The sequence below is a fragment of the Chamaea fasciata genome, unplaced genomic scaffold (genome assembly GCF_029207755.1).
Source record: "Chamaea fasciata isolate MVZ Bird 193981 ecotype frontalis unplaced genomic scaffold, bChaFas1.0.hap1 SCAF_1, whole genome shotgun sequence".
Lineage (NCBI taxonomy): Eukaryota > Metazoa > Chordata > Aves > Passeriformes > Sylviidae > Chamaea > Chamaea fasciata.
The window spans coordinates 54,888,966-54,915,574 of NW_027094086.1; the positions used below are offsets into that span (position 1 = coordinate 54,888,966).

A 26,609-nucleotide genomic window follows, 5' to 3' on the forward strand; every position below is an offset into this window, starting at 1 on the left:
CATATATTGGAGTTTTAAAAAATGTGTCAGATTTTCCTCTGCAGTAGAAATCTTAGAATTGAAGAAACAGTTATGGAACCGAATGATGATTCAGTCATTTAATACAACAGATTCTGAATTGTCCATGTAAACTTATGTACAATTTTGAAATTAATCCATGGTGACTTTTGTCAGAATCCTGATCGTAATACACATGAATGAAGTCTTGGCCTTGCTTTCTAAGCAAAGTACATACACAAACCCTTATTTTTTGTGGTTTCCAAAGCACTATACCTAGAAATAGTGTACTAAAAAAAAATCATATAAGTACAGATATCACTTTATCCACAAAGTTTCAGGCTAAAGTTAGACTTCAGTAATATTAATAGCTTAGTAGAAAAACATCTAAAGATAAAAACATGATGCTCTGTATCCACGTACACTTTTATCAAATATTTGGCTCTTCAAGTAGTTATGGTAATTTAATAATAAAAAAAAGGCTGCAAGGTATATTTTTTTATTTTATTTTATGTATCATATGTGACTTTTTGAAATGTTATGAGATGTGATTCAAGCCATTTGGAAGTCTGTGGAGAGATTTTAGTGGATTTAAGAAGGGGAAAAAAAAATAAAAACCACTAAATACTCTGTAGAGTGAGTGCTGTAGTGTCTTACTGCAGAAAGTGACAAGCATTAAGATTTCCCATGGTAGAGTTCTTGTTCACTTTGCCTTTTTTTTTGCCCTCCATACACAGCTCTACCACCAAGATCACCAATCAGTATGAATGTTAAAGGGAGAAATACTACTGTAAAGTACTTTCTCATAGAAATTGACTGCTAGAAGATTATTTTAAAACCTGAGTTCATTCTAAAAGCAAAATTGGCAATTATGAAATGCAAGTGGGGGGAGGAGAGGGTTTATGCAAAAGCTTTTGAGTGAAAAGCTATCTTTCCATTACTGTTAACATTTCTTTTAATTTTTTTAGCTAGAAATTTTTCTTTCAATTCTGTATCAGAGCTTACAATGTAGGAATTTGTGGCTTCCCTGGTTCCTTTGAGAGATTGTGTGCATTTGTTTGATGTACTGAAGTTTTCAATATAAAACCTCAACTGGGCTTAAAAATGGGATTTTCACCTCTGAAAAGTACATTATTACAAAGTTACCATGCAATAAAAATGAACATTATAAAAATGGGCTTTCTGTGAGTTATAACTTCATATCCAGCCTCTCTAAAATAGAAGACTTGTTTTGCAATTTCTTTCAGAGAGGATAAAATTCGTACTCCTTAAAAGGAAAAGAAGAAAAAAAAAATAAGACAGACCTCACAAAAGGAAAGATTAATGTATCCTGCACAGAATCTAATCAGATAATACTAATGCACAGATATTAATGAAGCTGTTAAGCTCTATTCACTCTACTATGGACTGAAGTATACATCGTCCGTTTAACCTTCACCATTGATGTAGTGATTTACAGTCTGTTAAGTTGGTGTTCCATCACTGGAATCTTGTGCTTTTGTTATAGCAAGAAATAATGAAGGCATGATCCAAAAGCCATTTAAACTATGCTCTCTGTATAACAGACACCAATGATAATTAGATAAGAAGAAACAAACAAAAAAAAATCCATTCAGTTTTACAGTCTTTCATTAGTGTGTGTAGCGTGCAATTTCTTCATTATATTAGCTAAGAAATTGAAATATTCATGCCAGGTCAAGAGCTCTTGCACATTAATCATACGTTAGATATTTTGTTTGTTTTTCCCAGATTACATTCTGCCTCAAACTCTGATTGATACCTCTTTATTCCCCACAGGATCTGAGGCTGTGTATCTTAGAGCAACAGGTTGAGGATGATGACTGTAGCTTTTGTAGACATTGCCACACCCCACAGAAGACAGGCTCTGCTAGAAAGGACTGAAAATAACATTATTTCCACTGCAATAAAATCACTTGAAATTATAAAATCCATTTGTCAATCCATAATTACCCTCCTCTAAACAGCAGCTGTTCTCCACTGTATAAGCACATAGATTCAATTTTTAAAATGTATTTATTTATTTTTCATTAACAATGATCCTTATATATTTTGAATACTGCCAGAAGCATTGGGTACCAGAAAATACCTTAGGAAATCCTAGGGAAGGATTCACGTTGCTGAGAGCAGATGATTACTTCTTTCGGTTATTGAGACTCCCTTACTAGTGAGTGGTGAAAAAGAGGCACTCACCAGCTGATATCTTTCCTGGAAGAATTTTGCTACAATCACACTAGGAATCATATGGTGATTTTCTCAGATGTATATGGCTAAGTTAGAGAAAGCTGAACATGCACTTAGTAAGTAAAACTGCTTAGAATATGTATCTACACCACTGTTAGTTTTTTATCCTTCTCTATGAGAAAATGTTTTTCTAATGAATGTGTATTTTTTGTAAATTACCTACAAGTCTAACACTCCTTCATAATAAACATTCATGTGAACAAACACTTCCTTATGAATTCAGTTAACAAAGTTCTAAAGTAGTCTTCTTTAATCAATATAGAAACATGGGGATGTCTTAAAATTAATTTAAATAGTATTTCTTTTTTGTTCTGGTAGTTTATTAAAATAAAATTAAAATTTATATAATTTTCCTAATTACATTTATGGTATACATTTTGTCTGTTAAATCAGAAATGTCATCTTTTTTTTTTTTTTTTTTTAGTTTGAAGGACTGTGCTGTTGACATTAGCATATCAGAAGAAGGTATCTTTTCTGCAGTCTCTTGATATGTTTTCATGTGTTCGATTAGGTATCACTGCAATCTCAATCACCCAATTTCAACAGATACCACTCGTTAATGAGGATAAATTAGCTTTCCTTTCTCCACTACATGCTTTTGTACATTCTGACAGAAAATATACTATTTGCAAAAAGGTCGATGTTTTTGTTTATTGAGGAGGAGTTCTTTTTTTTTTTTTTTTTTTTTTTTTTTTTTTTTGGTGGTTTTTTTTTTTTTGTTTTTTGGTGGTTTTTAGTTCAACAAATGCTAGCCTTTTGTCTTTGACATTTTTCAGGTTATTATTTCCTTATTTATTCTGCTGTTTTTTCAGGTAATAATTTTTTAAATAATAGTTTGCTTTTATTATATAGTGTGATGTCTTAAGATATTTGTGTGCTTGTTTGTCCTCTTTTAACCTTGCTGCTCAACTGGTCATATCACTTGCCTAATTGTTATGACCACAGAATGAAGTTTCTGAGGCATTTTTCATCATTCCAGCATCACATTGCATTTGCATTATGTCTATGAGGTTGATTCATAGCATTTGTACTTTAAACATAAAACCAAACTGAAAATAATAAATAAAATAAAAAAAACTATAAACATGTTTTACTAATGAATGCTGACCAGTTGCATCCAGTACAAGGACCAGTATTCAAAAAAACTTTCTATTTCAGCATATCTGTTTTCCAAGAGCTGTGGATACTGCAGCTTTGACTCAATGCAAGAAGTAAGTGCTTGCATAATATGAGGATCGCATGTATTCCCATTTGGAGAAGCCTTTTGCTGCCACACAGAGTTAGTAAAAGTTCAGTGCCTTTCTGAGTGTACTGTGCTGCAGTTCATTTTTCATATCTAAATCTAGACTGTTTGCAGCTGTATTATAGCATCAACATAATTGCTGACTTTAAGATGCTCATTTGGGATTTATCCGACTGTAACTAGACAGAGAACTTGGGCCCTTGTAGGTCAACAGATGTGTGTTTCACCTCTGCTGCTCCTCTGAGCGAATACTGGAATGTTTCACAGATGCTGGAGGATTAATTTGCAAGCACATCTCAGATCCCTGTGATGTATTCAGTAGCAGAACTGCAGAAAAACATTTTTAATCTGTTTTATACACTTGGAATTATAATTTGAAGATACAGTTGAGTAACCAGGCTGGGGCTTTAGAGGTGCTTGGGTATTTTGCTGCTGTTTTTAATGATTAAACTTGGAATTATACATGAATAGTTGGCTAGATGTTTGATGCAAGGTGATAAAGTAAGACTATAGATACAGTGTAAATGGTTCTAATATTAACTGTATGTTTTCTTTCAGTAATGGCCTGTGAGCTAAAATGACTTTTTTCCTCAAAAATAATTTTCTTCTTTCTGGAGAATCTGAATATCCTCAGATCATATGTATCTCATTTGTTGTGGGGGGTAATTTTTGATTCTAATGAAGTATTATTTGAAAAGAAACTGTACTTCCATTGAAGAAAATTAAAGCAGAAGGAAGGTATATAAAAAAAATAACGTGTATTTTGCTTAGTAAACAAAACAAACCAAAACAATTTCCAGGCTGCATCTCAGTACAAAACTTTGTGTTATAAGCAGTGTCATTTAAGTCATTGTGACATTTTCTACACGAATTTATAAGAGTTTGGAGAAAAAAATTGTTTAGTTAATCCAAATACTATGCAAAAAACAATAAATTTGAAAGAAATTTAAAACAAAAAGAAATGCCACCCAAAATTTTCTGAATTAGGTGTTTTCACCTGTAAGTAAACTGTAAAGATTACATTGAGTTCTTATGTCTGGGTAGTAGGTCACATTGTATTTGCCATTAGCTTAGATAAAATATTAATAAGAAAAAAAAAAGTATTAATCCTTATTTATTCTTTTTTCACAATGGTGAAACAATGAGTAAGAATTTGGTCCTCACAGAAATTACAGAAAGTTTTGCCATCATCTTATAAATTTGTTTCACTCACAAGGTAGAACAATCTTTATCACTAAAGTCATTGCAGAATATTCACTAGTGAGACACTGCAAATAGTGTTTTGAGAAAGCTAAAAAATTAACCAAAAGCTATGGTCTGTCAGTCAAAATTGCTGGTTATATGCAAATTGCAAAGGTAATTTCATTTTATACTTACTGAAAATTTTAAGGAAAACGGTTTTGCATCAACATCACTGAATAATAAAATTTTCAAATAATTTTGCTTGTATAGGAGCTGGATTTTGAAGCTAAGACAAGCTATACCTTGAGGATAGAAGCAGCCAATATGCATGTTGACCCTCGTTTCCTGAGTCTGGGGCCCTTCAGTGACATGACAACAGTGAAGATAATTGTAGAAGATGTTGATGAGCCACCTGTGTTTACTTCACACCTCTACTCCATGGTGGTGTCTGAAGCAGCAAAGGTCGGCACCATCATTGGAACTGTAGCAGCCCATGATCCAGATGCCTCAAACAGTCCTGTCAGGTAATTGTAAGAATTCTTAGTTATTTATTCAGCCTTTGCATTGAAGCTGTTCATCTTGTGCTGGGAGGGGCTTTAATTACTTTAAAGTAATTAATAAGCTTTATTCCCTTGCAGACGGACATTCAGATGTTCTATGAGTTTGCGTGGTTTAACTTTTATAGCTAGTACTACAGAATCTCTGAAAAAAAAAAAGTTTAAATCTCTGTGAAACAAAGAAGAGATCATTTCAGAAGCCCAAATGGAAAAATCACCTAAAAATATTGCTCATATTTATTCCTCTCTAAGCTTAGCAAGAGTCTATTTTTATCTATAGCAAGCTATGTTCTCTTAAGCAGGATCAAAAATTGTATCTATAAGATACTTGTATGCTTGAATAATGATTCATAGTCTGTGTGCACTAAGAATCAGAATGTAATGGGACATAAATTCCCACGTGGAAACTGGAGCTGAGGTCCCAGAGCAGGAAGCATTCGCAAAAAACTCTTTACATGAGAGAAGTGGACAGGATGAGATGCATCCTGTTCTAGTCAGGGTAGTTAAAGGCTTCTGGTTTTGTAACTTTTGCTGCAGCCTATTATCTTCCATTTGGGATGGAAGAAGTTTGATCACTGGAGATTCATAAACTGTCAAGGCCCTCTTTCTTTGTCTTCAGTGTCTGAAAAACTTGCATATCTTCCACAATATAATGTCCAAGATCATTAAGAGACCATAAGAGAACACAAATTCTCAATCCTATTTTTTCCTGTATCTAAGGTCAGAGCTCAAGGGCAAAGACCCACCACCTTAGCTAAACCAGTAATGAGTTACTTGTCATTTTTCTTATGCAGAGTAGTAATATTAATTCTAAAAGGAGCATGCAAAGGATTTAGAGTGTAATGGTTATAACTTAGGAACTCTGTGAATTTAAACACCTGCTGGGGGAGGAACTCATACCCAATTAAAAGTTAGTGGTTAGTTTCATTTGTTTTTATTGCTCACTCAGGGCGTACATATGAAAGATCATTGTGGGTACTTGTCTGGGTGTCACTTGTTTTGGTAATGTTAAGTCTTTCCTTTTATGCATTGAAAATGAACTAGGGAATCTAGTGTAATTCTAAAGCAGAGATCTTATGTTGCAAAAGTAAGGCATATGTTTCACTCCTGGAGGTGATGCAAGTGTTCTATCTTTGTCGTTATATATTGGCAACATATTCAAAATAGCTGATTCCTATCATGTATAAACAAGTCCTAGATGAATGTTTGGCATGGATTTACTTGCGAAATTTATCTTCACTGTCGTAGTATTTTCTGGCACTGATGTTAGCATCTGGTGTATATCTGGTTACCAGAATCATTTAGAATAGGCTTAAACACAGTTCCATTAAAGCAGGCCATGCTCAGAATGCTTTTGACTCTTTTGTGAACATAAAGATGAGTTTATTTGCCTTGATCTGGTTAATTTTCGCAATTCCATCATAAAAAGCAATTATATCACCTGCTAACATCTTCAAGATTCCTTCTGCATCAAAGTTTCTTGAAATTTGAGGGAGAAGAAAAAATAAAAGTTGTGAGAATTTATCCATATGCTTGTGAACCTGCTGTGTACATGGCCAAAGGTACTGAAAAATCATTTAATTTAAAGCTGTTCTACATATGCTATGATACATAAGAGATAGATTCACCTAAAATTGGAATGTGCTAAGGAGGATTAATGCATAAAACTTTCCATGATCTGTTTAAGGAGTTTAAGCTATTAATCTCTAAATCAGTATTCCAACTTCCAAACACTGGATTAGATTGATACTGATTAAAAACTAGGTTTTTTACAATTCAGAAAATGTTGAAACTCTAAGATCAGACACAGAACCTTGACAATATCAAGAACTAGGAAAAATAGTAAATGTTTTGAAAATAAGAGGTTATCTTATAAGGACCAGAGAACTACTGATGTTTGAACTAGCTTAAATAAAGGATTTAAAACTCCTGCAGCTCAAAGACTTTCAAGTACTATGGCTGTGAGGAATTAAAGGATTAGATGTATTTAAAATATTTTTTTTTTAGAATTTCAGTATGAATACAATGCTTATAAATAAGGGAAGTTGCTTGATTCCTAGGCATAAAATTATTTTTCTCCTTGTTTCGTAAGGATCTGCCATTCAATTAATAGAACTTGTTTGCTTTCCCTCCCTGCCTGTCTCCCTCTTTGTCTTCCTCTTTAACTGCCTTCTTCCTTTTTGTCTTTCTCATCTCTCCATCTCCTCCTTTTCTTTCTCCTTTTCTCCTTCTCCTTCTCTTTCTCCTCCTTCTCCTTTGACTCTTCAAGTTGCATAGTGATAGTTCTTAATAATTGGGGAATCTAAGGATTTCTAAGGGAAATCTGGCAGGAGATTGAATCTCGGCTATGAGGCGTGCCAAGATTGACTACATAGCAGAGGTGACAGTCAGAGTCTCGTGGGGAAACTTGCCAGCCACAAAGCAGCTGTAGAGCACTGCTGACCAAATAAACAGCAATGCTGTCAAGAAATAAAGTGAAAAGTGGCCTAAAGTTAAGACAAAACGAAAGAAAAAAAGAGAAAGTGAAAGAGGGAAACCAGAAATCCACAAAAAACTGCTGTTACTGTTGTTATGATGCATTATTCTTTCTCTCACTGTGAAATAATGCAGCAAAACAATTCTAATTATGTAACAAGGCTCTGCACTTAGATTATACAGTGATGAGGGATAGATAAAATCACAGTAATACAGTAAAGAAGATGACATATTACAACAGAGAACAAACAAATGGATAAGATCATTGTGCCTAGGAAGTCCTATTCTTTAATTGTCTTACATAATTCTTTCTTTCCATGTTGTTTAAAGAATTTGGTTTATGTTATATCAATAATCTATCATCAGTGTGTCAGTAATTGCAATGGTTACACTTGATCTGGTTCAGACATTTAAATTCATCCTGAGTGTAGGAAAGTGCTCTGAGTACATACTTGACCTAAATGAGAGTGCAAGAATCTGACCCAATAATAAATCTAATGTCAAGAATATTCCAGTTGTAAATCTAAATCTGCCTAATCACCTGTCCCTTACTTGCAAAAGGGATATAAGCAAATCACCCACAAGTTTTTTGACCTTTTCTCTTATGCTATTTTCAGTTTGCTAATGAGCTCCTAAGGGGCCCCCCTTACTAAAACAAATTGTGAGGTAAAGATAAGTTAAGCCAAAGAGTTAAGGGCACGAGCTTGTGTTTGTCTAATGACAGTAAAGCATTGTGACCTGACAGTGATGACATGCAGTCCCTTGACCCTAGTCTGCATCATCTTTCCTTTTACCCCCTTCCCCTGCAGCTCTGGGTGACTCAGGGACTCTTCTTCTGCTGATAGAAAGCTCTGTGCTCAGACTGCCAGCCCCCATGGGATCAGTGCCTGGCTGGTACAGCCTTGTCACAAATTCCAACCCCTCTTCTCCTTAACTGGCTCTCACAAGGATGTTGTTTGATTAATTCCTGAGTTTGCTTTACAGCAGAGAGAAAGAAAGAAAGGACAGAGGAATACCTATGAACTCACTTAAGATGACACTAGGGGAGTGAAGTCCACCACCGTCACTGCAAGTCCCTGTGTAATTCTCTCACCTTTGCATGTGGCTTTCCTTCTCTCAATGCTCCAGGGAAACTGGATTGAGCAATGCTCAAACTAAGGAAACGGTGAAAATGCTTTCCCTCTAATAAGACATTAGTGAAATATTTTTACAACCTCTAATTGAACATAAATGAAAAGATTTTTTCATCCTTTATCCAGGTATTCGATAGATCGAAACACAGACCTGGAGAGGTATTTCAATATTGATGCCAACAGTGGAGTCATTACAACTGCCAAATCTTTGGACAGGGAAACTAATGCTGTTCATAATATCACAGTTTTGGCCATGGAAAGTCGTAAGTATCCATAGCAAGATTTTTATTGACAGTTTGTATGTAAAGCTTCAGGCTCGGTTTTTATGAGCTTCAGTCAGAGAAATCCTGGCAGGTGCAAACTATGGCAGATAAAATAATAACCTATTACTTAATGCAAAATAAATCTGCATGGTAAAAAATTTAAAATTAAACAGTTTAGCTGTTCACTCTTTCATTTGCTTCACACCATGTGTATTCTTTTGTCTTCTGAAAGACAAGTACAAAGGAAGATGAAATATGCTAAGTCAACAGTCTCACACTAAGAGTCATCACAGGAAAGGTGATATGGAAGATAGGGGAGAGTGGTTACCCCATCTCAGTGAGGGCACTCAGAGTTGTTTGCTGTTGGTCAACCACAGCCTTCTCAGAAGGTATAAAGAAAAGGGATGTGAATGCTAATGTGGTTTCATTTTCCTGACTCTAAGGTACCACTGTAGAAGTTATTTTGTACTTGGTATCTTTTTTTGGTATAAGATGAAAAGTGTTAAACAATGTAATGCTTCAAATGGATACAAGATTCAAACCTAAACTTGTTCTTCTTTGAATACATTTTGTGAAGTGCTTTTATATTTGAAGAATTTATATCTTCAAATTTCATATTTATTACTACTCTGTTGGGCTATGATAATAAAAAAAAGTTATCAGTTCTCTGGCTTGCTATTGTAAAAATCTTCACTTCTTGATTTCAGTGACCTTAATTTATAATTTAACCTGAAAGTAGAGATTTATTGTTTAGTCTTTCTATGAATTTATCTTGTATCATCACAAGTAGAATTTTGGTCTAAAAACCTGAAATGGAAAACAAAAATATTCCTGGGTGGTAGCAAAACTGTTGAGGAAGGCAAGAGGCATACCTGACATGAATGAGAGTCTAGGAGCACAAATAAAAACTTGCACTCCTTTAGTTTATATTCATGCCTGCTTGGTTTTCAATAGGCTTAGTTCAGCAGAGAAAAAAATTGGTGTCAAAATGGCTTACTTCTCTGGTTTTTCACATGTGGTATAAAAGACAAACCAATTTACATTTGGATGCTTAAAATATTTATTAAAATGTGGTTGCAATACACTATAAAAAGATAGATACATATTTGAAATTTTGTAAAGTTTTTCATTTTGTCCTACTGTTACACTAGTATCAACATTTTTGATGGAAAAAGATTATAACAACTCTTTGAACCTGCTCCATAAAAGCAAAATGAGTATTGCACTCAACAATGTCCCTACGCTTATCCAAAATATAATTACTGTTTAAGGTTAAATTATGACATTGGATACTAAACATACTCATAGTTTAGCTGGAGATGTGTATCAGTTCAGGTTGTGATTCATATTTAAGGTGTTCAACATGTTAATGACAGTATTTTAATACTTAGTTGTGTGTGCATTTTAAATACTTCGGGATTTGCTTTAGAATGCCCTCTTCTTTTCTCTTACACAGCTGATAAAATTTGGGGTTTGACTTCTTAATAGACTGATCAATCTAAAATTCAGGAGGGGGAAAAAAAGTTTAACCCATAATAATCATGCAATTTTCAGTATGAATAGTGATGTTCTGGCTAGCTTAGTGACGATTTTACATAATCTTGCCCTTATCCTTCCATGTGATTTGATTCAACGCTGTGATTAGTGAGATACATTTCCAGTTTGTCTTGAATCTATGTAAAACTTTAGGTTAATAGAAGCAGCTGGAGTAGATAAATGTTGGTTCAGAAGATGAAGACAAGAGCTTCCTTTGTATTTGAGAGAGGAATTAAATTGATTTGACGTGCATATCTAAAAGAAGAATGCAAATGAAAAAAGATAATGACCTTCAGAATAAATGGCAGGAATCTCCTCTTAATTGTTTTATTGGACTTTTTCTTATAGAGAATCCAGCACAGATTGGGAGAGGCTATGTAGCCATCACAATCCTTGACATCAATGACAATGCCCCTGAATTTGCCATGGAGTATGAGACAACTGTCTGTGAAAATGCTCAGCCTGGTCAGGTATGTCTTGATAGGTTTTATGTTTATTTTTACCAGATAATCAGCCATTCCTTATGAAAGTCTTCCAGCTTTAAGATAATGAAAAATCATCTTGTGACAGTAAAATTGAGACTCCGATGAACAGTATGAGCAAACAGTAAGAAATATGCAGGTATAAAGCTATTGGCTGAAAGTAATGTTAACATCTCTGGCTTTCTTACTTGTATGACTGATGCATTTTGCTTAACTCACCTAATTTTGAATGATACTAGAGAACTTATACTTCTTCCTAATTTTTGTGTGAAGTAGGAAGCAGTAATACAAAGGTTATTCTGAGATTAAATGTCCACTATTCTGAAAATGAGTACACTTTTAATCCCCCTAGGAAGTAGGGACCTTAAGGACACAGTTTCACAAGGGGAATATGTTCCTGTTTATTACTCCTATATTTTCAACTACCTAAACATCTTCCAAGTGGTCCTAGACTTAACTAAATCTATCACTTGTTGTTTTGTACTTGGTGTCTCTGCTATTTGGCCTTTTCTTCTCTGCTTTGGAAGACCTCACAAAACACATGTACTTTCTTAGTCTCTCCTCCCACTTCCAGAAAACTAGTAGATGTTGCACCTGCACAGATCCCACATATTTCCTTGAAGACTTTGCACTTTTGTGCCTTCTCCCAGTGTATTGTCCTTCCTGTGCTAGATGTTTATTGCACATTTCAAAATCACCTCATAATTTAAATTCTGCTTAAACCCCACTATGATTATTACCGTGTGTTCATGAGAAAAACAGACTATGCGTGATCTTATTGTAGTACCTCTGATTTTCCTGTGCTCTGATTAGAACTAGACAATAGAAATTGGAGTTTCCATTTTTTGTGGATTTTAAGCACTGATGACACTTTCTTTAGAGATAGATTTTGACAGCATTTTAGAAAATGAAATCTAAAAAAGTAATGAAATTCCAAAAAATAATTATATACTTATGCTGTGGCTTTCTGTTTTTCATTACATTAGAAAAAAAAAAAAGGTACATGAATTCAAATGCTCTAAAAACATCACGATTTCCTTGGGAAGGTTTACAACATTGATTGCGGCCTTTGATAACTACACTAAGAGCCGTCCAGAAGGCACACTTCTTCCACTGCTGTGTGGTTTATTACTGCAAGCTCTGGTGAATGACAGGACCTAGCTTTCTCCCAGACCCTGCAGAGCATTGCTTTGACCAATAAATCTTGGACAGATAAAGAGCTGAGTCACACATTAACTGTCTCTACATGCTTAGGAGATTAGAAAAGCAAAATGGAACATGATTAGAACTCAAAGGAGGATTGATATTTCGATAGGTAACACTGGGGTTATGTAATGTACATGTACATATGCTACAATGAAACCCTGATGTATCTCAAAACAGGTGATCCAAAAAATTAGTGCAATTGATAAGGATGACCCACCAAATGGCCATCAGTTCTACTTCAGTTTAACAGCAGAGGCTGCAAATAACCACAATTTTACATTGCAGGACAACAAAGGTAAGAAAATTTTGATTTGGTAAATATTCACCACTAGCACCTTCCATTTTTAATACAGCATGCTTATTATGACCTACATAAACTTCTGTTCTGGTAAGAACATAAACTACAATCAGCCTGCCAAATAATTTTATCTGTAGACTATTTGTCAAAGGAATTAAGCTATTCTTAGAATAATTTAAACCTTGAGCCAAACAGAGCAGCATCAAATCTTTAAATCTCTCCTTTTTTTCTTTTTTTTTTTTTTTTTTCATCAATCACTCTCTGCATATTTTCCCTGTATTTATAACTTTTTATCTAAATTAGATTTTACCTTGGGGCAGTGACTGAAAAATGTCCAGGAATTTATGTCTTATTAATATAACTCAGGGCACAAAAAATATAGACGGAAATAGTTTGTGATTTTTCAGGATTTTGTTTTGTTTTTCAAAAAAACATATCTTTTCAGTAACTAAGTATATCCCCTTTTGAAGAATGCTTTTGATAATGAAAGCTGCCTATATTTTTGCACAGGCTTCTTATGACCGTTTCCTCAAAGACTCTTACTGACATCCCATTTCTGTTAGTTAAAATATCTGAGAACGCACTCTAATTACTGCCCTCATTAGTTGCACTACACAGTACAGCAGCTGGGCACGTGTCAGGCAGTTTAGCTATTAGCTGTAGCAAACAGAACTAAATAGACAGGATATTGCTCTTGCATTGCTCTTTTATGGATGAGTACTTAGCCAGAACTACAAAGTCATCCTATTAGTAAAACAAGTAAAACAGACATATGGACACTGAGGGATACTGTTTGTACAGGCAGACTTTGAATAATATTTAGCAAGAATAATGTGTGACCTAATAAAGTTCTTTCATGCAGGTCTTCATTGCCTCACCTTACATGTATTTGATGAAATGCTTAATTTTATTCATATGAACAGCTTGCAGTTTAAAACTGAAAACTCCAATAGTAGCAATGATCAAAATAATAAAAGTGCATTAGAATAGGACTGTTCAGAAATCTGACATCATGAGAACTTTAAAGCAGTTAATGAAAAGAGACCCTCTTCCAAAGGACTTATATTTGACAAAAGTAATAATAGATTTTTGTAATGCCTGTAAAATCAGTGGAGGTACAAGACACAGGAGCACCTGCCTCATTCAACATTAGTTAATTTTATGCATCTCTCGTGTGGTGTTATATCAGGAGGTGTTTGCATATTTTTCCAGATAGATCATTATAGATGACACAATAGGATAACTTTACTGACTACCAATATATCTGTCTTTGGATAGATAGGTAAGTACACAGATAGACAGACCAAATGTACAAACACTTCTATACATCCTGTGGGATGTAACTCCCAACCTCTCAGGAGCTCTCAATCTGTGTTGTACACAGTGAGTTTTGCACATATCTTCTTGAACGCACAGGCTTTTTAATCACACAGCTCAGACCAGTGTCAAACTATACATTTTAGACTGATTATAATAGCCATATTGGATCTCAGAAGAGCCTGAAAACAACAGCATGTCTTTCTTGAATCCACAATTACCTTGTTTGTGCATGGATGGGAATTATTTTGCATTCAAAAATTATTTCATTGATCTTCAGAACCTATTCTCCTATTACTATGGTCACTGCTTCCATTAATGTGATATCTATAGCTGTAAATAGCTGAAATGGATGCTTGTAAATTAACTGGAAACATGTATTTAGATACCTAATCTGATCACTGAAGGGTAATTTTTTTCTTTTTACAAAGATCTCTTCTTCAGCCTTCTATCCAGATTGTGAAAATGTGAGCTTCACTAAAAAAAAATGGACCTCTGCATTTTTGAAATATTCTTTTGTTGAAAATAGAAATCTTGTTTAGTTGTGTGTGATTTTTTCAGTTGATCTTAGCTCTGCAGATTCAAAAATATATATGACTGGGAAAGGTAAACTTGTTGAAATAATATGAATGCTTTTATAAAGCTTTTAAGTAGAAGGCTATAGTATTAATAAGTTTATGTTTTAGAAAAGTCACATATTTTATAATTTTTCTTTTTATTCCTTTATCTAGATAATACTGCAACAGTATTAACCAAAAGAAATGGGTTTCGAAGACAGGAACAGTCTGTTTTCTACTTGCCGATATTCATAGTGGACAGTGGATCACCTTCACTTAGTAGCACTAATACTCTCACCATCAGGGTCTGTGATTGTGATGCAGATGGTATTGCTCAGACATGCAATGCAGAAGCATATATCTTGCCTGCAGGACTTAGCACTGGAGCCCTGATAGCAATATTGGCTTGTGTCTTGACACTGCTAGGTATGTCTTCTTTCTGTTATCCTTATTTTCCATTCAATGCATCATAGCAAAAGGTACATGCATATAAGGTTCAACGTTCCCCACTGACCTGATTTCTGTGAACAGGCACAGATAGTATTCAAGTAAGAGCAGCCTGTTGTATCATTAACACAAAAAAAAAGTTAGATTGAGATTATCAATTTAGATACTTTGTTTCTATATCAAGCTGTCTCCAGAGAGATATAAGAAATAACAGTAAAAGAAAAAAATATATATTTTGCATCAAATGCAATATTTAAGAGATAGAAAATGCAGTTTATGGAAGTTTGTGGTTTAGCATACTCACCATATAACCAGTACCAATGTCTCTCTTTTCCACAGGCAGAACTCTTTTTAAACATTTCTTGATTTGCACAGAACAAAAGATATTCAGAAAATACAACAGAATCATTATTAATTGACATCATCTTCTTAGTGGTCTTTTGTTACTTCTGCAAATGGTAGTACAGCTGGATTTTATGTTGAGCAGTGAAACTGCAACTAGATAAAAGGCAGTGGAAAAGAGTGGAATGGTGTCAACATCCTAGTTTGCCTAGCACTGCTCATGTAATACCTAGTCATTAAATAATAAATGGGAGATTAAAGGGTGAAATCAAGAAATAGATTTGAAGGATCAGGTGAGAAAAAGTGAAGTTTTGCTTTCTGTTTGAAAATTTGTGTGTTAACAAGGGTACCTGGTTCAGCACACAAGAATTTTCATCAGTGTTGCTATCAATTAAGAGATTTTTCTATTCCCTCTCTGTATATACCAGTCTAAGAAAAGAGAGAAGACAGACCGTAGTCTTCTTGTGTTGGTATGATCCCAGTGTTTTATCTGCCACTGTTAACAAAATAATTTGGATAGGACAAATCAAGAAACTTGCTTCCAATCTTCTGTTCTTGGCAGTATCTTCACCATGTCCTCTTCCACACTCTGATTCATGTCGCTGGACACCATTAGAGGGAAATATTCCTTCTGCTAAAATATTTCTAAAGGACTCCAAAACGAAAAACCTGTTGCATACTTTTTTACAGAGTAGTAAAAATCACTACCTCTGCAATGAACTCAACCAACTTACTCAGTAGCTATATATATATATATAGGAGGTGGCATTTCTAAAGTTTTCCATCCCTGTGACATAAAAAAATCTAACACCATAAGACTTTATTCTCACTCAACACATGGTTAGGCCTAGGTTTAAGAAATGGAAGGGAATTATTGCCAAAAGTTTTAATGAACATTTTAAATACCATTTTTCTAGTCGCATTTCTAGCCAATTTATGTACACAAATGAACTTTATTTGGACATGAAGCTAAATGTTAGAGTTCAAAAAGATATAAAAATATTCCCTTATATCAACTGGCATTAGTATCAGTGAAAAAACACCCGCTTAAACTTTAGTCCAATATGCGTAGGAATAAAAGTCCTGTAACCATAGCAATTCATTTGATCCCAAGATGAAATGTCACCGTTTTTATTATACATGAGAAGGGAGTTTCTGAAGATTAGATAGGTAACTGCTGTAGGCACCATGCAGTTTGGTCTGGTCATAAACTTTTCTTAAATAGAAGCAGTAGGACTTCAAGAAGAACATTGAGTGGCGACACAGAATGTTGGCACCAAATAACTTGCCTATTCTACTTGTTACACCAGGGGTCAAATACAACCAATAAACCAACAAACTTGAGCTTTTATTCCAGTTATTTTTAAAGTGTTCTGAACAAGGATTTGGTAAAAAAATCTTTCATATTACCACCTCACCACTGATTTTATTTGTCAAATACTTTGGGTTTCCAAAGTCATCTGTCTGAAGACATCAACATTGTTTATCCAAAAAGACATTTGTATATGCCATCATCACTTCCAGTCTAAACTGTTCCTTTTGAGTACAGTTCAAAGCTGCAGGAACAGGTGAGGCGGTGTTTGTATGATAACCCTGGCTTGGGTACTGCATTTTGATACAGTATCTTGTTTTAGTCTCTGCCACATGCTAGTGTCCACCAGGAAGAGGTACCTAATCATCACTGAAGCCCATTGAAACCACCTGCTTATCTGGTCCCAGAACCCTTCGTCTTCTCTTGTTTGTCCCTAGAATGTATTTTCTGGGACCAGCTGCTCGGTGGTATTTCTGTTTACTTTTCCCCTTTTGCTCTTTGCATTAATTCCTGAGAAAAATGCTGAAGATCCACTGGTACAGCATAAAAAACAGGCTTCAGCTGTTGGCAAGTGGTTCAAGGACTGGGACAAGGGATGCACATTTTTGTGTAAGACTTTATCAGGGAAAAGAAGATACAGTCTGCTGGATCAATATCTTTTCCTAAGCCAAGATTAACACGTAGTGCAAATCCAGTCACATTAATCAATGTCATCTTAATGTGGGTGCCAGTTGTAAAGCAGAGAATGCATGAAATTTGCATAGATGGAATGAATACATGCAGTCTGGCACCAGTGTCTTTAATTCTCAACCATCTCTTACTTTCTTAAAGTTAGTATGATAGATTTTTTGATCTTGCCCCATACATCCCTATGACTGATATATAGCCATTTCTCTTTACCAAGACCCAAATTGTCTCAGAGGGTTTTCTAAGTGTTATTACTTTTACATAATTAACCAATCGATTTTAGATAAGCACAATGTTTTCACTGACTCTAAGAAGGAAGAACATTATTAAATCACACTCTTTTATGATAATTGCATATAACATGGTAGTGACTTTTTTTTTAAACTAAAATAATTTTTAAAAATTGCAAACATTTAAAAACAAAATCTTTTTCTGTCTTTGTACTGGCTGATGGAACTTGAATTGTAAATTTTATTCCACAAGAAAATTCCAGTACTTTTTTAAGTACTCAAAACAGCTTTCCAATTATGCAGTAAGGCTAAGTTTTGTAGAAAGAAAAAAAAATCTAAAAAAATAGTTAAAAGCTAATTAAAAGGTAGTTTGATTAATTTTGGACTGCACATAATTTTGAGGAAAGTAAGTAGGACTTTTTTAACTTTTCTGAAAATCATATGGTAATTTAATTCAAGGTCATTTGTTTTTCAGTTAAAATCTTCCAGAAACAGGAATTGCTTTGTAACAACTGTTTAGCATAAAATGTTTACATAAAATCACACAGAGAGAATATTTGCGTATAGATAATCTAATCACACTTGAGAGGGTTAAGTATTTTCTATGTATTGATGGAATGAAGAGCTAGATTGGCACAATACCTTTTAATGAGTTTTGTCTTTCATACTTCTGATGTAATCTATTGGTATCACCTATTAGAAAGACTGAAGAAAGCTTCCTATTGGTGTGGTACTAGAGTTTACAAGAATAATACGTTGATAAAACTTCAAAATACAACTTTAATTTTTTTTTTTGATGGAAAGACAGAAAATTTGTTATCATTATCAAAATGCCTGGAAGACCCACAATAAATCAGAACACGATTGTGATTTGTAAACAAGAAGAAACAGTTCTAGTCATAAGAATCCTATTCTCTAAATAGGTATAACATGTATAGAATATAACTATGTAATAAGTGTAGGGTTTGACCTTGCAGTTTTAAATGTGATAAATGTGTAACTGGGGGAAAACAATTACCTAGGCATATCCAAAGTAGCACTTCCAGAAAGTGTTTGAGTATGAAATGCAGCAGCTTTTTTCTGAAAGTTAGGGAGCAGATTAGGGTCACTCAGTGTGGGCATTTAAAGGTCACAGTAACTTGGCAAATATCAGTCTAAACTGATTAAACAACAGGTATAAATGAAGCTTGTTAAGTGGGAATTAAATTCAAGTTTCCTGAGCCTTGGCCTCTGTAATCCCCAAACCTTATCTGACTGTACTGGCAACTGCAAGGTATAACTAGGTAGGTTATTAGTGAGCTGCTTAGATGGCTGAGGATCTCCAATCATCAGCTTTATGAATCACGACACACCTAAGGCATAAACCATTGTGCAGATCTGCTCGCCACTGATGCGGCTTATTGCTATAGTAAATTCCTGGCTTAGGGGTGTAGTGTACACAAAGCACAGTAATGCCTCTGATTTAGCTCTGTGCCTTTCTGTATAGCTCTGCATGTAGGCTTCTCCCTCAGGGCATCTCACGACTTCTATGGTTTTCTTACAATTATGTTGCAGTTGCCTTGAGTACAAAAGGAAAAATTAATATTAAACCAGAGAAATATGTTCAGGCGAACTAAACTTGACTTATTACCAGATCATGCCAAAATGGAAATTTCATGGTAATTCCAGAAAGCACACTGAAAAGTGGCAAAGTAAAAATCTACTCTTGCATTCAAAGGTGTTTGCTTAAAGGCTGATTTGAGTGCATTGAAACTACAAATATTAGCCTTAAATGTATACTAGACACAGGGATAAAACTGTGTATTAGCACAGCTAATATAAAGACAAAAGAATTTCTTTTTTGGCTATTGTACCTATTAAAGGAAATCAATATTTCTAAAAATTCAGGTAAATCAGAACAATTGAAAGGTTAGTTTAAATCTGTCTTTGTTAATTCTGGTTATTAAGTCTTTATAATTAATTGCTTAAATATTGATTGATTTGTTTGTTACATCACATATGAAATCTGTATTGTCATTTCATCTCCTTAGTATGAGTTGGGTGTATCGGTATGGAGCCAATCTAGTACCCTCAATGTGCAATACATATATGCCTAAAGGTTTTCCACTGTATCATTTCTTTTCTAACAATCATGCAATTAGGTTTTCAGAAGTTCATACAGTCCCTAATTACTAACTTAATCTCTGCTTTTGTCATAAATGTAGGAAACAAAAACCCACATGACTTAATGAGAAACAAAAAAACCCTTTGAAACCATTTGCATTTTATTTAGATAGCAGTGAAAATTGTTTAGGGGTTTTATTCATCTCTGTAGCTTCTGCAATGCAGCTAAAGCCTTGTTCATTTAGAGGTTAAACTTTATTGTTCATGGCTGTTGTAAAGGCTAGAAATTAATAATCTTATAAAGTCATCTAAATGCTAAAATATTTAACCTTTAGAAAGACTACATATTTTTCTTGGCTTCAAGCAAGTGGGAGAGGTAGAAGGAACACTATATAAAACATTCATTGTATCTTGATTTTATTGTACCTTTAGGCAGACCTTCCTACTAAGTTTCTTATTTTACACTCATTAGCATGTCTTTAACTTTCAACATGAAGTATGTTAAGAGGGACAGTAGAGTAAAAATGCATTTAAACTTGATTAAAGAAAATTATTAGCTGCTTACTTAGATGGCAATAAAAATGTGGCAGAAAATGTTAAAAATAATAATTAAATTATGTCAATAGAAATCTTGGCTTAAATATCTATTTGTACTGTCAGCAAGCAAATTTCACTTTAAAATATCTTTAACAATAAAGAAAAACATTAAGAGTGGAGTGCAATTGTATCTGATGACAATTTTATCTTCTCTGCTGTATAATTTACAGCTTAATTTGTATTATACAAATATCAGAATGTTTTGAAATTTCACAAATGTCACTTTAAAGGTCAATGTTTCATATTATTAAACTGCTTATGTAAATATTGTTCAAAGCAAAATACCCCAAACTAGTGGCTTCTGAATTCAATACATAAAGGATGAATCAGGTAGATGCCAGGGGCAAAAATCATGAAAGGGTGATGATGATTATGTAGTAATATGGTCACGACACATCTATTAGTGGATGGATTTTTGGATATGTGCTTGCTAGCTACTGAGAAAAGAGGAAAGAATTGTTGCCTAATATATTTGTCAAAAATTTTAGGGGGAAAAAAATGTAGTTGCAGTTTTATTTTTAGACATATGTGCCTCTGAGGGGAAATAAAAATAGTGCAGAAAGGCATCTCCGGCTTTAGCCATTTCCAAATAGTACTATAATATCTGTAGATATATACAGCTTTCTTGCATGTACAAGTTAGTGGTTTACTCTAGCCAAGTGATCCTAATATTAAGTCATTCCTCACAATGACTAGATTGATACTGGTTTCAACATTCCTCCATGAAAAAGCTTTCAAGAATGGTAGTCCTGCATCATGCAATTTGTGGGGGCCACTTTTGAACCTCAAGCTTAATTTTATTTCTATTACCTTTTAGCTTTTGCTTTTCCATATGTTTCCACAGCATTTAATTAGCATTCTAAGTAAAGACTGAAAATGTTATCAATGCATAAAATCACATATTCTTAATATGAAAAATAATCATAAAATCAGAAGAGATTAATTAATTGTGGAATGACACTTTTCAATGTTCTGTTATATTTACAATCATAGTGATGCCTGTGATTTCCTAGGAGTGTCATTAACTCAGCAAATGTTATCCAGATGCTACAATACAGTATTATTTTCTAGGAGGATGATTCAGACTCCATCATGTCCCACAGATGGATGCAATATTCATAGTATTGGTTCCATATTTTGTGTGTCACCAGGGATGTTTTTCTACCAAAACTGTATTAGAACAAGAGGAGATAGTTTCTTCCAATATTTTTGGCTGCCACAGCATTTTAGTGTTAGTTTTCAAGCTGAAAGAAATGTTAAGGGTTAAAATTAAATAACCAATTACATTTCTAGTATGGGTTCATCCAGTAAACTCTATCTCTAGCAGTTCTCCTTAGGTGTAAGGCATAAATCTCAAGTGCAGTACTTTGTGCACGTTTCAGGAAAGTGAGATGTTATGCAGAGGTGGTTTTATTCCATGAACTAAGACAGTCTTATTTTACACATTTCTTAAAAATTCGATATTCTCTGACATAAATTTTTTTAACTTTATTTTTATTCAGCAGATATAGGTCATACACTTTAATTCAGTCATTTCCCAAACCATGCTTTTTAAATGGGGCATTTAAGAGTTCCCTTGGGCATTTAAGAGTTCAGGAAAAGGGTTTTTATTTTAATTATTTAAAAAACACATAACTACTTTCAATTTAAAAAAAATTAAGTTTCTTTTTAAATATTACAATTTCTTGACTGTGAGATTGTCATAGTCAGACTAAACCAGTATTGAAATTTATGTTTAACTAACAATATAGGATATTAGACTTAGAGATGAAGATACTAATCCTGAATGATTTATGGAATAGATTCTTTGGGGTCTAAAAAACTTATGGTTTAAATGTTATTTCATAATCTGCTAAGTTTCACATCTACCTGCATAAATTGCTTGCTGTTTCCTTGGGTATTTACCATATAAATCAATGACTACTTCCAACATTAGGAAAAATATGAGAAAACTTCAGCACTGCTAAAACTTTTCTTTGTTCCAGTTCTTGTCTTGCTGATTGTCACCATGAGGCGACGGAAAAAAGAGCCCCTAATTTTTGATGAAGAGAGAGATATCAGAGAAAACATTGTCAGGTACGATGATGAGGGTGGTGGAGAAGAAGACACAGAGGCTTTTGACATGGCTGCCTTGAGGAACCTCAACATCATGCGAGACACCAAGACCAGGAGGGACGTGACACCTGAGATTCAGTTCTTGAGCAGACCGACTTTTAAAAGCATCCCGGATAATGTTATTTTTAGGGAATTTATCTGGGAAAGACTAAAAGAGGCTGATGTGGACCCCTGCGCGCCGCCCTACGACTCCCTGCAGACGTACGCCTTTGAGGGGAATGGTTCGGTGGCAGAGTCGCTCAGTTCTCTAGATTCCATCAGCTCAAACTCTGATCAGAACTACGATTACCTCAGTGACTGGGGCCCTCGTTTTAAAAGGCTTGCAGATATGTATGGGACCGGACCAGACTGCTTATATTCCTAGCCTTGGAACCTTTCTCTGAACATGCACTGAAGAATATTAAAACAGAGAACTCAACCTAACAGACTGAAGAAAGTTGTAAATATTTCTCCATTTTTTAAATTTTAGGTTTGTTTTTTGGTTTGTTCTTTTTTTGCCTCGGTGGAACATATTTTCATTAGACTTGTCCTAGGGACTGCACTGACCACACAGAATATGAGCATTTGGTGGCATTTTTGATAAAATGAAATGCTCAGACTCGTTCAAATAGATAGCAACCCTCAAATACCTGCAGAGGCAACTCACTTTCAAGAGTATGTTATACAGTCACCTCAGTGAGATGGTGATGCTCTGTAGATGCCTTCATAATATTGCTATATTGCGAATACAGTTCTAAGAAGAAATATATTTTCAAGTATAAAACTAAATACAGTATTACAGTACATGGTATTTACACAGGCAAGGATATTTTTAGTAAATTTTCTTAAAATTTTCTGTCTCCATACAGCTTACTAGAGCAAAAGCAGAGAGACTGATGGAAACACTCAAAAGCCCAGGAAATAATTTTTTGTGTTTCTCCCTGTTTGTTCTCAGAACTATTTAATTAGAAATCTCTGTAATTTTCTGGGTAGTTTTTGAGAAATTATTGTTTGTACTAAAAAATTCCACAGTGTGTCATCAACTTACAAAGTAGCTTAAAATCCACATAAAATGATAAATATGGATGTGTAGTCTTATGGCTGGGAAGTTTTGTGATGCCCATGTAGGTACAGAAAAGGTGTTGCTATCTATTTGCTATTTTTTATTCTCTCTTCTGATTTGTACAGGAGAATTTATCCTTTTTTATTATTGTTTGACATAAAGTGTTATATTTATTTTGGAACGCCAATCTCCACTAAATTCAGGTCCATTTTACTGCCTCATAGTCTTAGACTTGTCAGAACATGCTGATTTTTCTCCAGTCTCAGATAAATGTAGGAAATGAAGCATGGAAGTGGAGAAATTACAGTAAACAATGCCACCCACCATTCATCCCACAGAAAGGAGAGCAGCTCCAAGGATGTGCAGTTGTTCTTCTGAGCCGTTACCAAGTCTGAGACATTTAAAGAAAATATTTGTACATTGAATTTTTTGAAAGAAGACTGCAGAGTTAGCTGGGAGTGTCTTTAATGCAAGATTTAATTTTCAAGGTTAAACACGCTATATGCTTCAAAGACTGGAAACACCTTGCTTTTCTGCTTCCCCTTCTCTTTTGCTGCTGATGAATCACAGTAAAAGATTTTTCTATTTCTTTCTTATGTTAAGCAATGTAATACTATTAACTTCAGCAGTCACCTTTAGATCCTGCTGCACATAAGTATTATTTCCCCAAGGTGTTAACTCAATAAATGTAATTTCTATGCTGGTTCAGGAGTGCCAAAACAGAAGGACAACTATTGTTGGTTGATATACTGTATGATTTTCAAGTAGGATTTCGTAGAATAAGAAAACTTTTTTATGATTCTGACAATATTTATACTTCATATTTCATGATTTATTACTAGATAATAAGGCATATATTCAAGTAAAATAGTGGGTTTAGGTATTATTTCAGGGTTTTTTTGTTTGTTTGTTTTAGGTAAAATGTAGATGAGTTCCTAAATTAGAATCTGTCCCTGCAAATTTTTTGCTTGTACCTCACTTGAAATGACTTGACCTGCCTGCAGTTCCTGAGAGGTACACAGAATTGTTTACAGAACTGTGTTTGTGAACAGAAGGTGGTCCACAGAGGATGATGCTCACTCTAAAAGTACTTCTTTCTGAGAGAAGGATCCTTGTACTGAAATCCAAATGTATGAGTGATGTGAGGCTGGGGGATGGGAAATAATCATTAAGGCTTTATAATTTTTGCAGCCCAGCATTATCAATTAACTATGTGAAAGTGGCCTTCAGCTCCAACAGAGAAAAAAAAAATCATCTACAACGTACTTAATTTGCATTACACTTTAATAGACAATCATTGTTTCATAATTCAGTAGATCTGCTTCTAGTTGTATGAAATATATATATATAGGCATATATATATATATATATATGAATGACAGATTTTGTAATGGAACTGAAAGATATCATCCATGACTTTTAGTCATACATGTAAGATTTTCAATAAAAAATATTAAAAAATAGAAAAAAAACAACCCATGTGTATACAGTTTAATGAGAGCAAGCTATGTCACAGAATTTAAGCAGGTATTAAATCAGCATGGTTCTGAGAGACCAGTTTTTCATTAATCTCCTTGTTCTTTGTGGGAAGATAATTCATGCATGTGGATTAAGATTTCAAAAATGCTGATTTTAGCACATAACATTCACAGGAGATTTAAATGTGGTTTAGAGTAAACAGCCCAATTTCCTTGGTTTTTCACCCTCAGTATATGTAAAAATCCCAAAAAACCTCCACTATTGGGAAGCTATGTTAGGGAGAGGTTTTTTTTAATAGTCTTTCTGCAGGTAGAAAAAAAAAAAAAAAAAAGGAAAAAAAAAAAAAAAAGGCGCCTTTTTCTTATACCATAAAAACTCTTGCATATATATGTTTTCTGTTGCACACAGTTTTAATTTAATTAAGTTTGCTGTTACGTTCTACATTCTTGCCTACTGATTGTTTTGCTACAGTAAGAAAGGAAGGTGGAAATCCCTTATATTTGATGACAGATATTAATATAGCATATACATAAGGGTGTAATATACATACTATATAATGCTCACCAAAAATCACCATGACTGTAGGTTTTTACAGTTTTTAATCTGATTCAATCTAATTTATGTTGCATAGTTGGATGACATAAAGCATATTCAACTGACTAAATATTATAAAATGTAAAATATATTTTCGGTTTCCTGGAAAGATAATGAAATTACTTGGGCAAATTAGTTAGAACAACCCTTTAAGAAGACTTCCAGTCATATTTATTTATTTAACTTTCTGAAGAGCTTCAGTATCTAACTAGAGGCCACAAATCCTAGATAAAAAAATATGTCAAACATTGTCATAACTCCCATCATACAGTGGAATAACATCTTTCCTTCTGCCATATGCCAATTGAATAGGCTCAATTTAAACTGAGATTTCCAAGAATCTTGAAAAAATTTAAGAGAGCTATTAAAATATTCCTACATAAAATAAAGCGGTTTGAAGACTTAAGGTGAAGACTTCTTACTCTGTTTTGACCAGTGAACAAATCTACTGTATTCAACAAGGTGCAGCAATGGACATTCTGACTTACATTCCTTATTCAAAAGAACAAACTTAGTGTACTTACTCTATGTTATATTCCCACAAAGACACAGCACAGGCCTTCCTAAGCCTTCTACTTCTGATGGCTGCTTAATACAATCACTGCAGGATTCATGAACTTTGATGGTACCAACCGAAATTTCTCCTACTCTCTAAGAATTAAGGAAAAAAACCCCAACTTTCTTTTTACTCTTTCTTTTATTTATTGCTTTGAAGGGGAGAGAGACTATTCATCACAGTGTCCCTTTTCAGTTAAGGTCTTTTCTCATTTTTTTTTTTTTCTGTTTACCCTTCAGGTGCTAGCAATAATTAATAAAAAATGTTTCCTATCATTTTTTTTTCTTTTAGAGATGTTGGATGAAAGCATGTTATAAAATAAAATAATTACAACATCTTATTTTTATGGACAAATACTCTTGTATGATATAAAGAAAAGTCTTAGTTTGTCATTCTGAAAAGGAAATAAATATAAATAAAGCATACAATTACATTGGTTTTTAAGGTCTTTAAAGAATTGAAAGGTGAACACAATTACCCATATCAAATCTAGTATTAAATTCTTGACTGCAGTCTGTCATGTGACTGATTTAATTTTTTACATATAGATTTTTGTCTGCTTTAGAATCTATGTAGAGTAATACTGCTTTGAGGCAT

At 34.0% G+C, this 26,609-nt stretch overlaps 1 protein-coding gene across 3 annotated transcripts in view; it reads left to right on the forward strand.

Annotated features, from left to right (window-relative positions):
- Window positions 1-26,333, forward strand: part of CDH7 (cadherin 7) — a 78,988-nt gene extending 52,655 nt beyond the window's left edge. For 2 of the 3 annotated variants that reach the window (XM_066184091.1, XM_066184108.1), the window contains 6 exons: window positions 4,955-5,208; window positions 8,976-9,112; window positions 10,997-11,118; window positions 12,514-12,631; window positions 14,683-14,934; window positions 22,212-26,333. In XM_066184091.1, coding sequence (XP_066040188.1) covers window positions 4,955-5,208; window positions 8,976-9,112; window positions 10,997-11,118; window positions 12,514-12,631; window positions 14,683-14,934; window positions 22,212-22,705 — 1,377 coding nt within the window. In that variant the 3' untranslated portion in view covers window positions 22,706-26,333. Of the gene's footprint in view, window positions 1-4,954; window positions 5,209-8,975; window positions 9,113-10,996; window positions 11,119-12,513; window positions 12,632-14,682; window positions 14,950-22,211 lie in introns of all 3 variants that reach the window. The other variant, XM_066184100.1, reaches the window with a different exon arrangement.
- The last annotated feature ends 276 nt before the right edge of the window (window positions 26,334-26,609 follow it).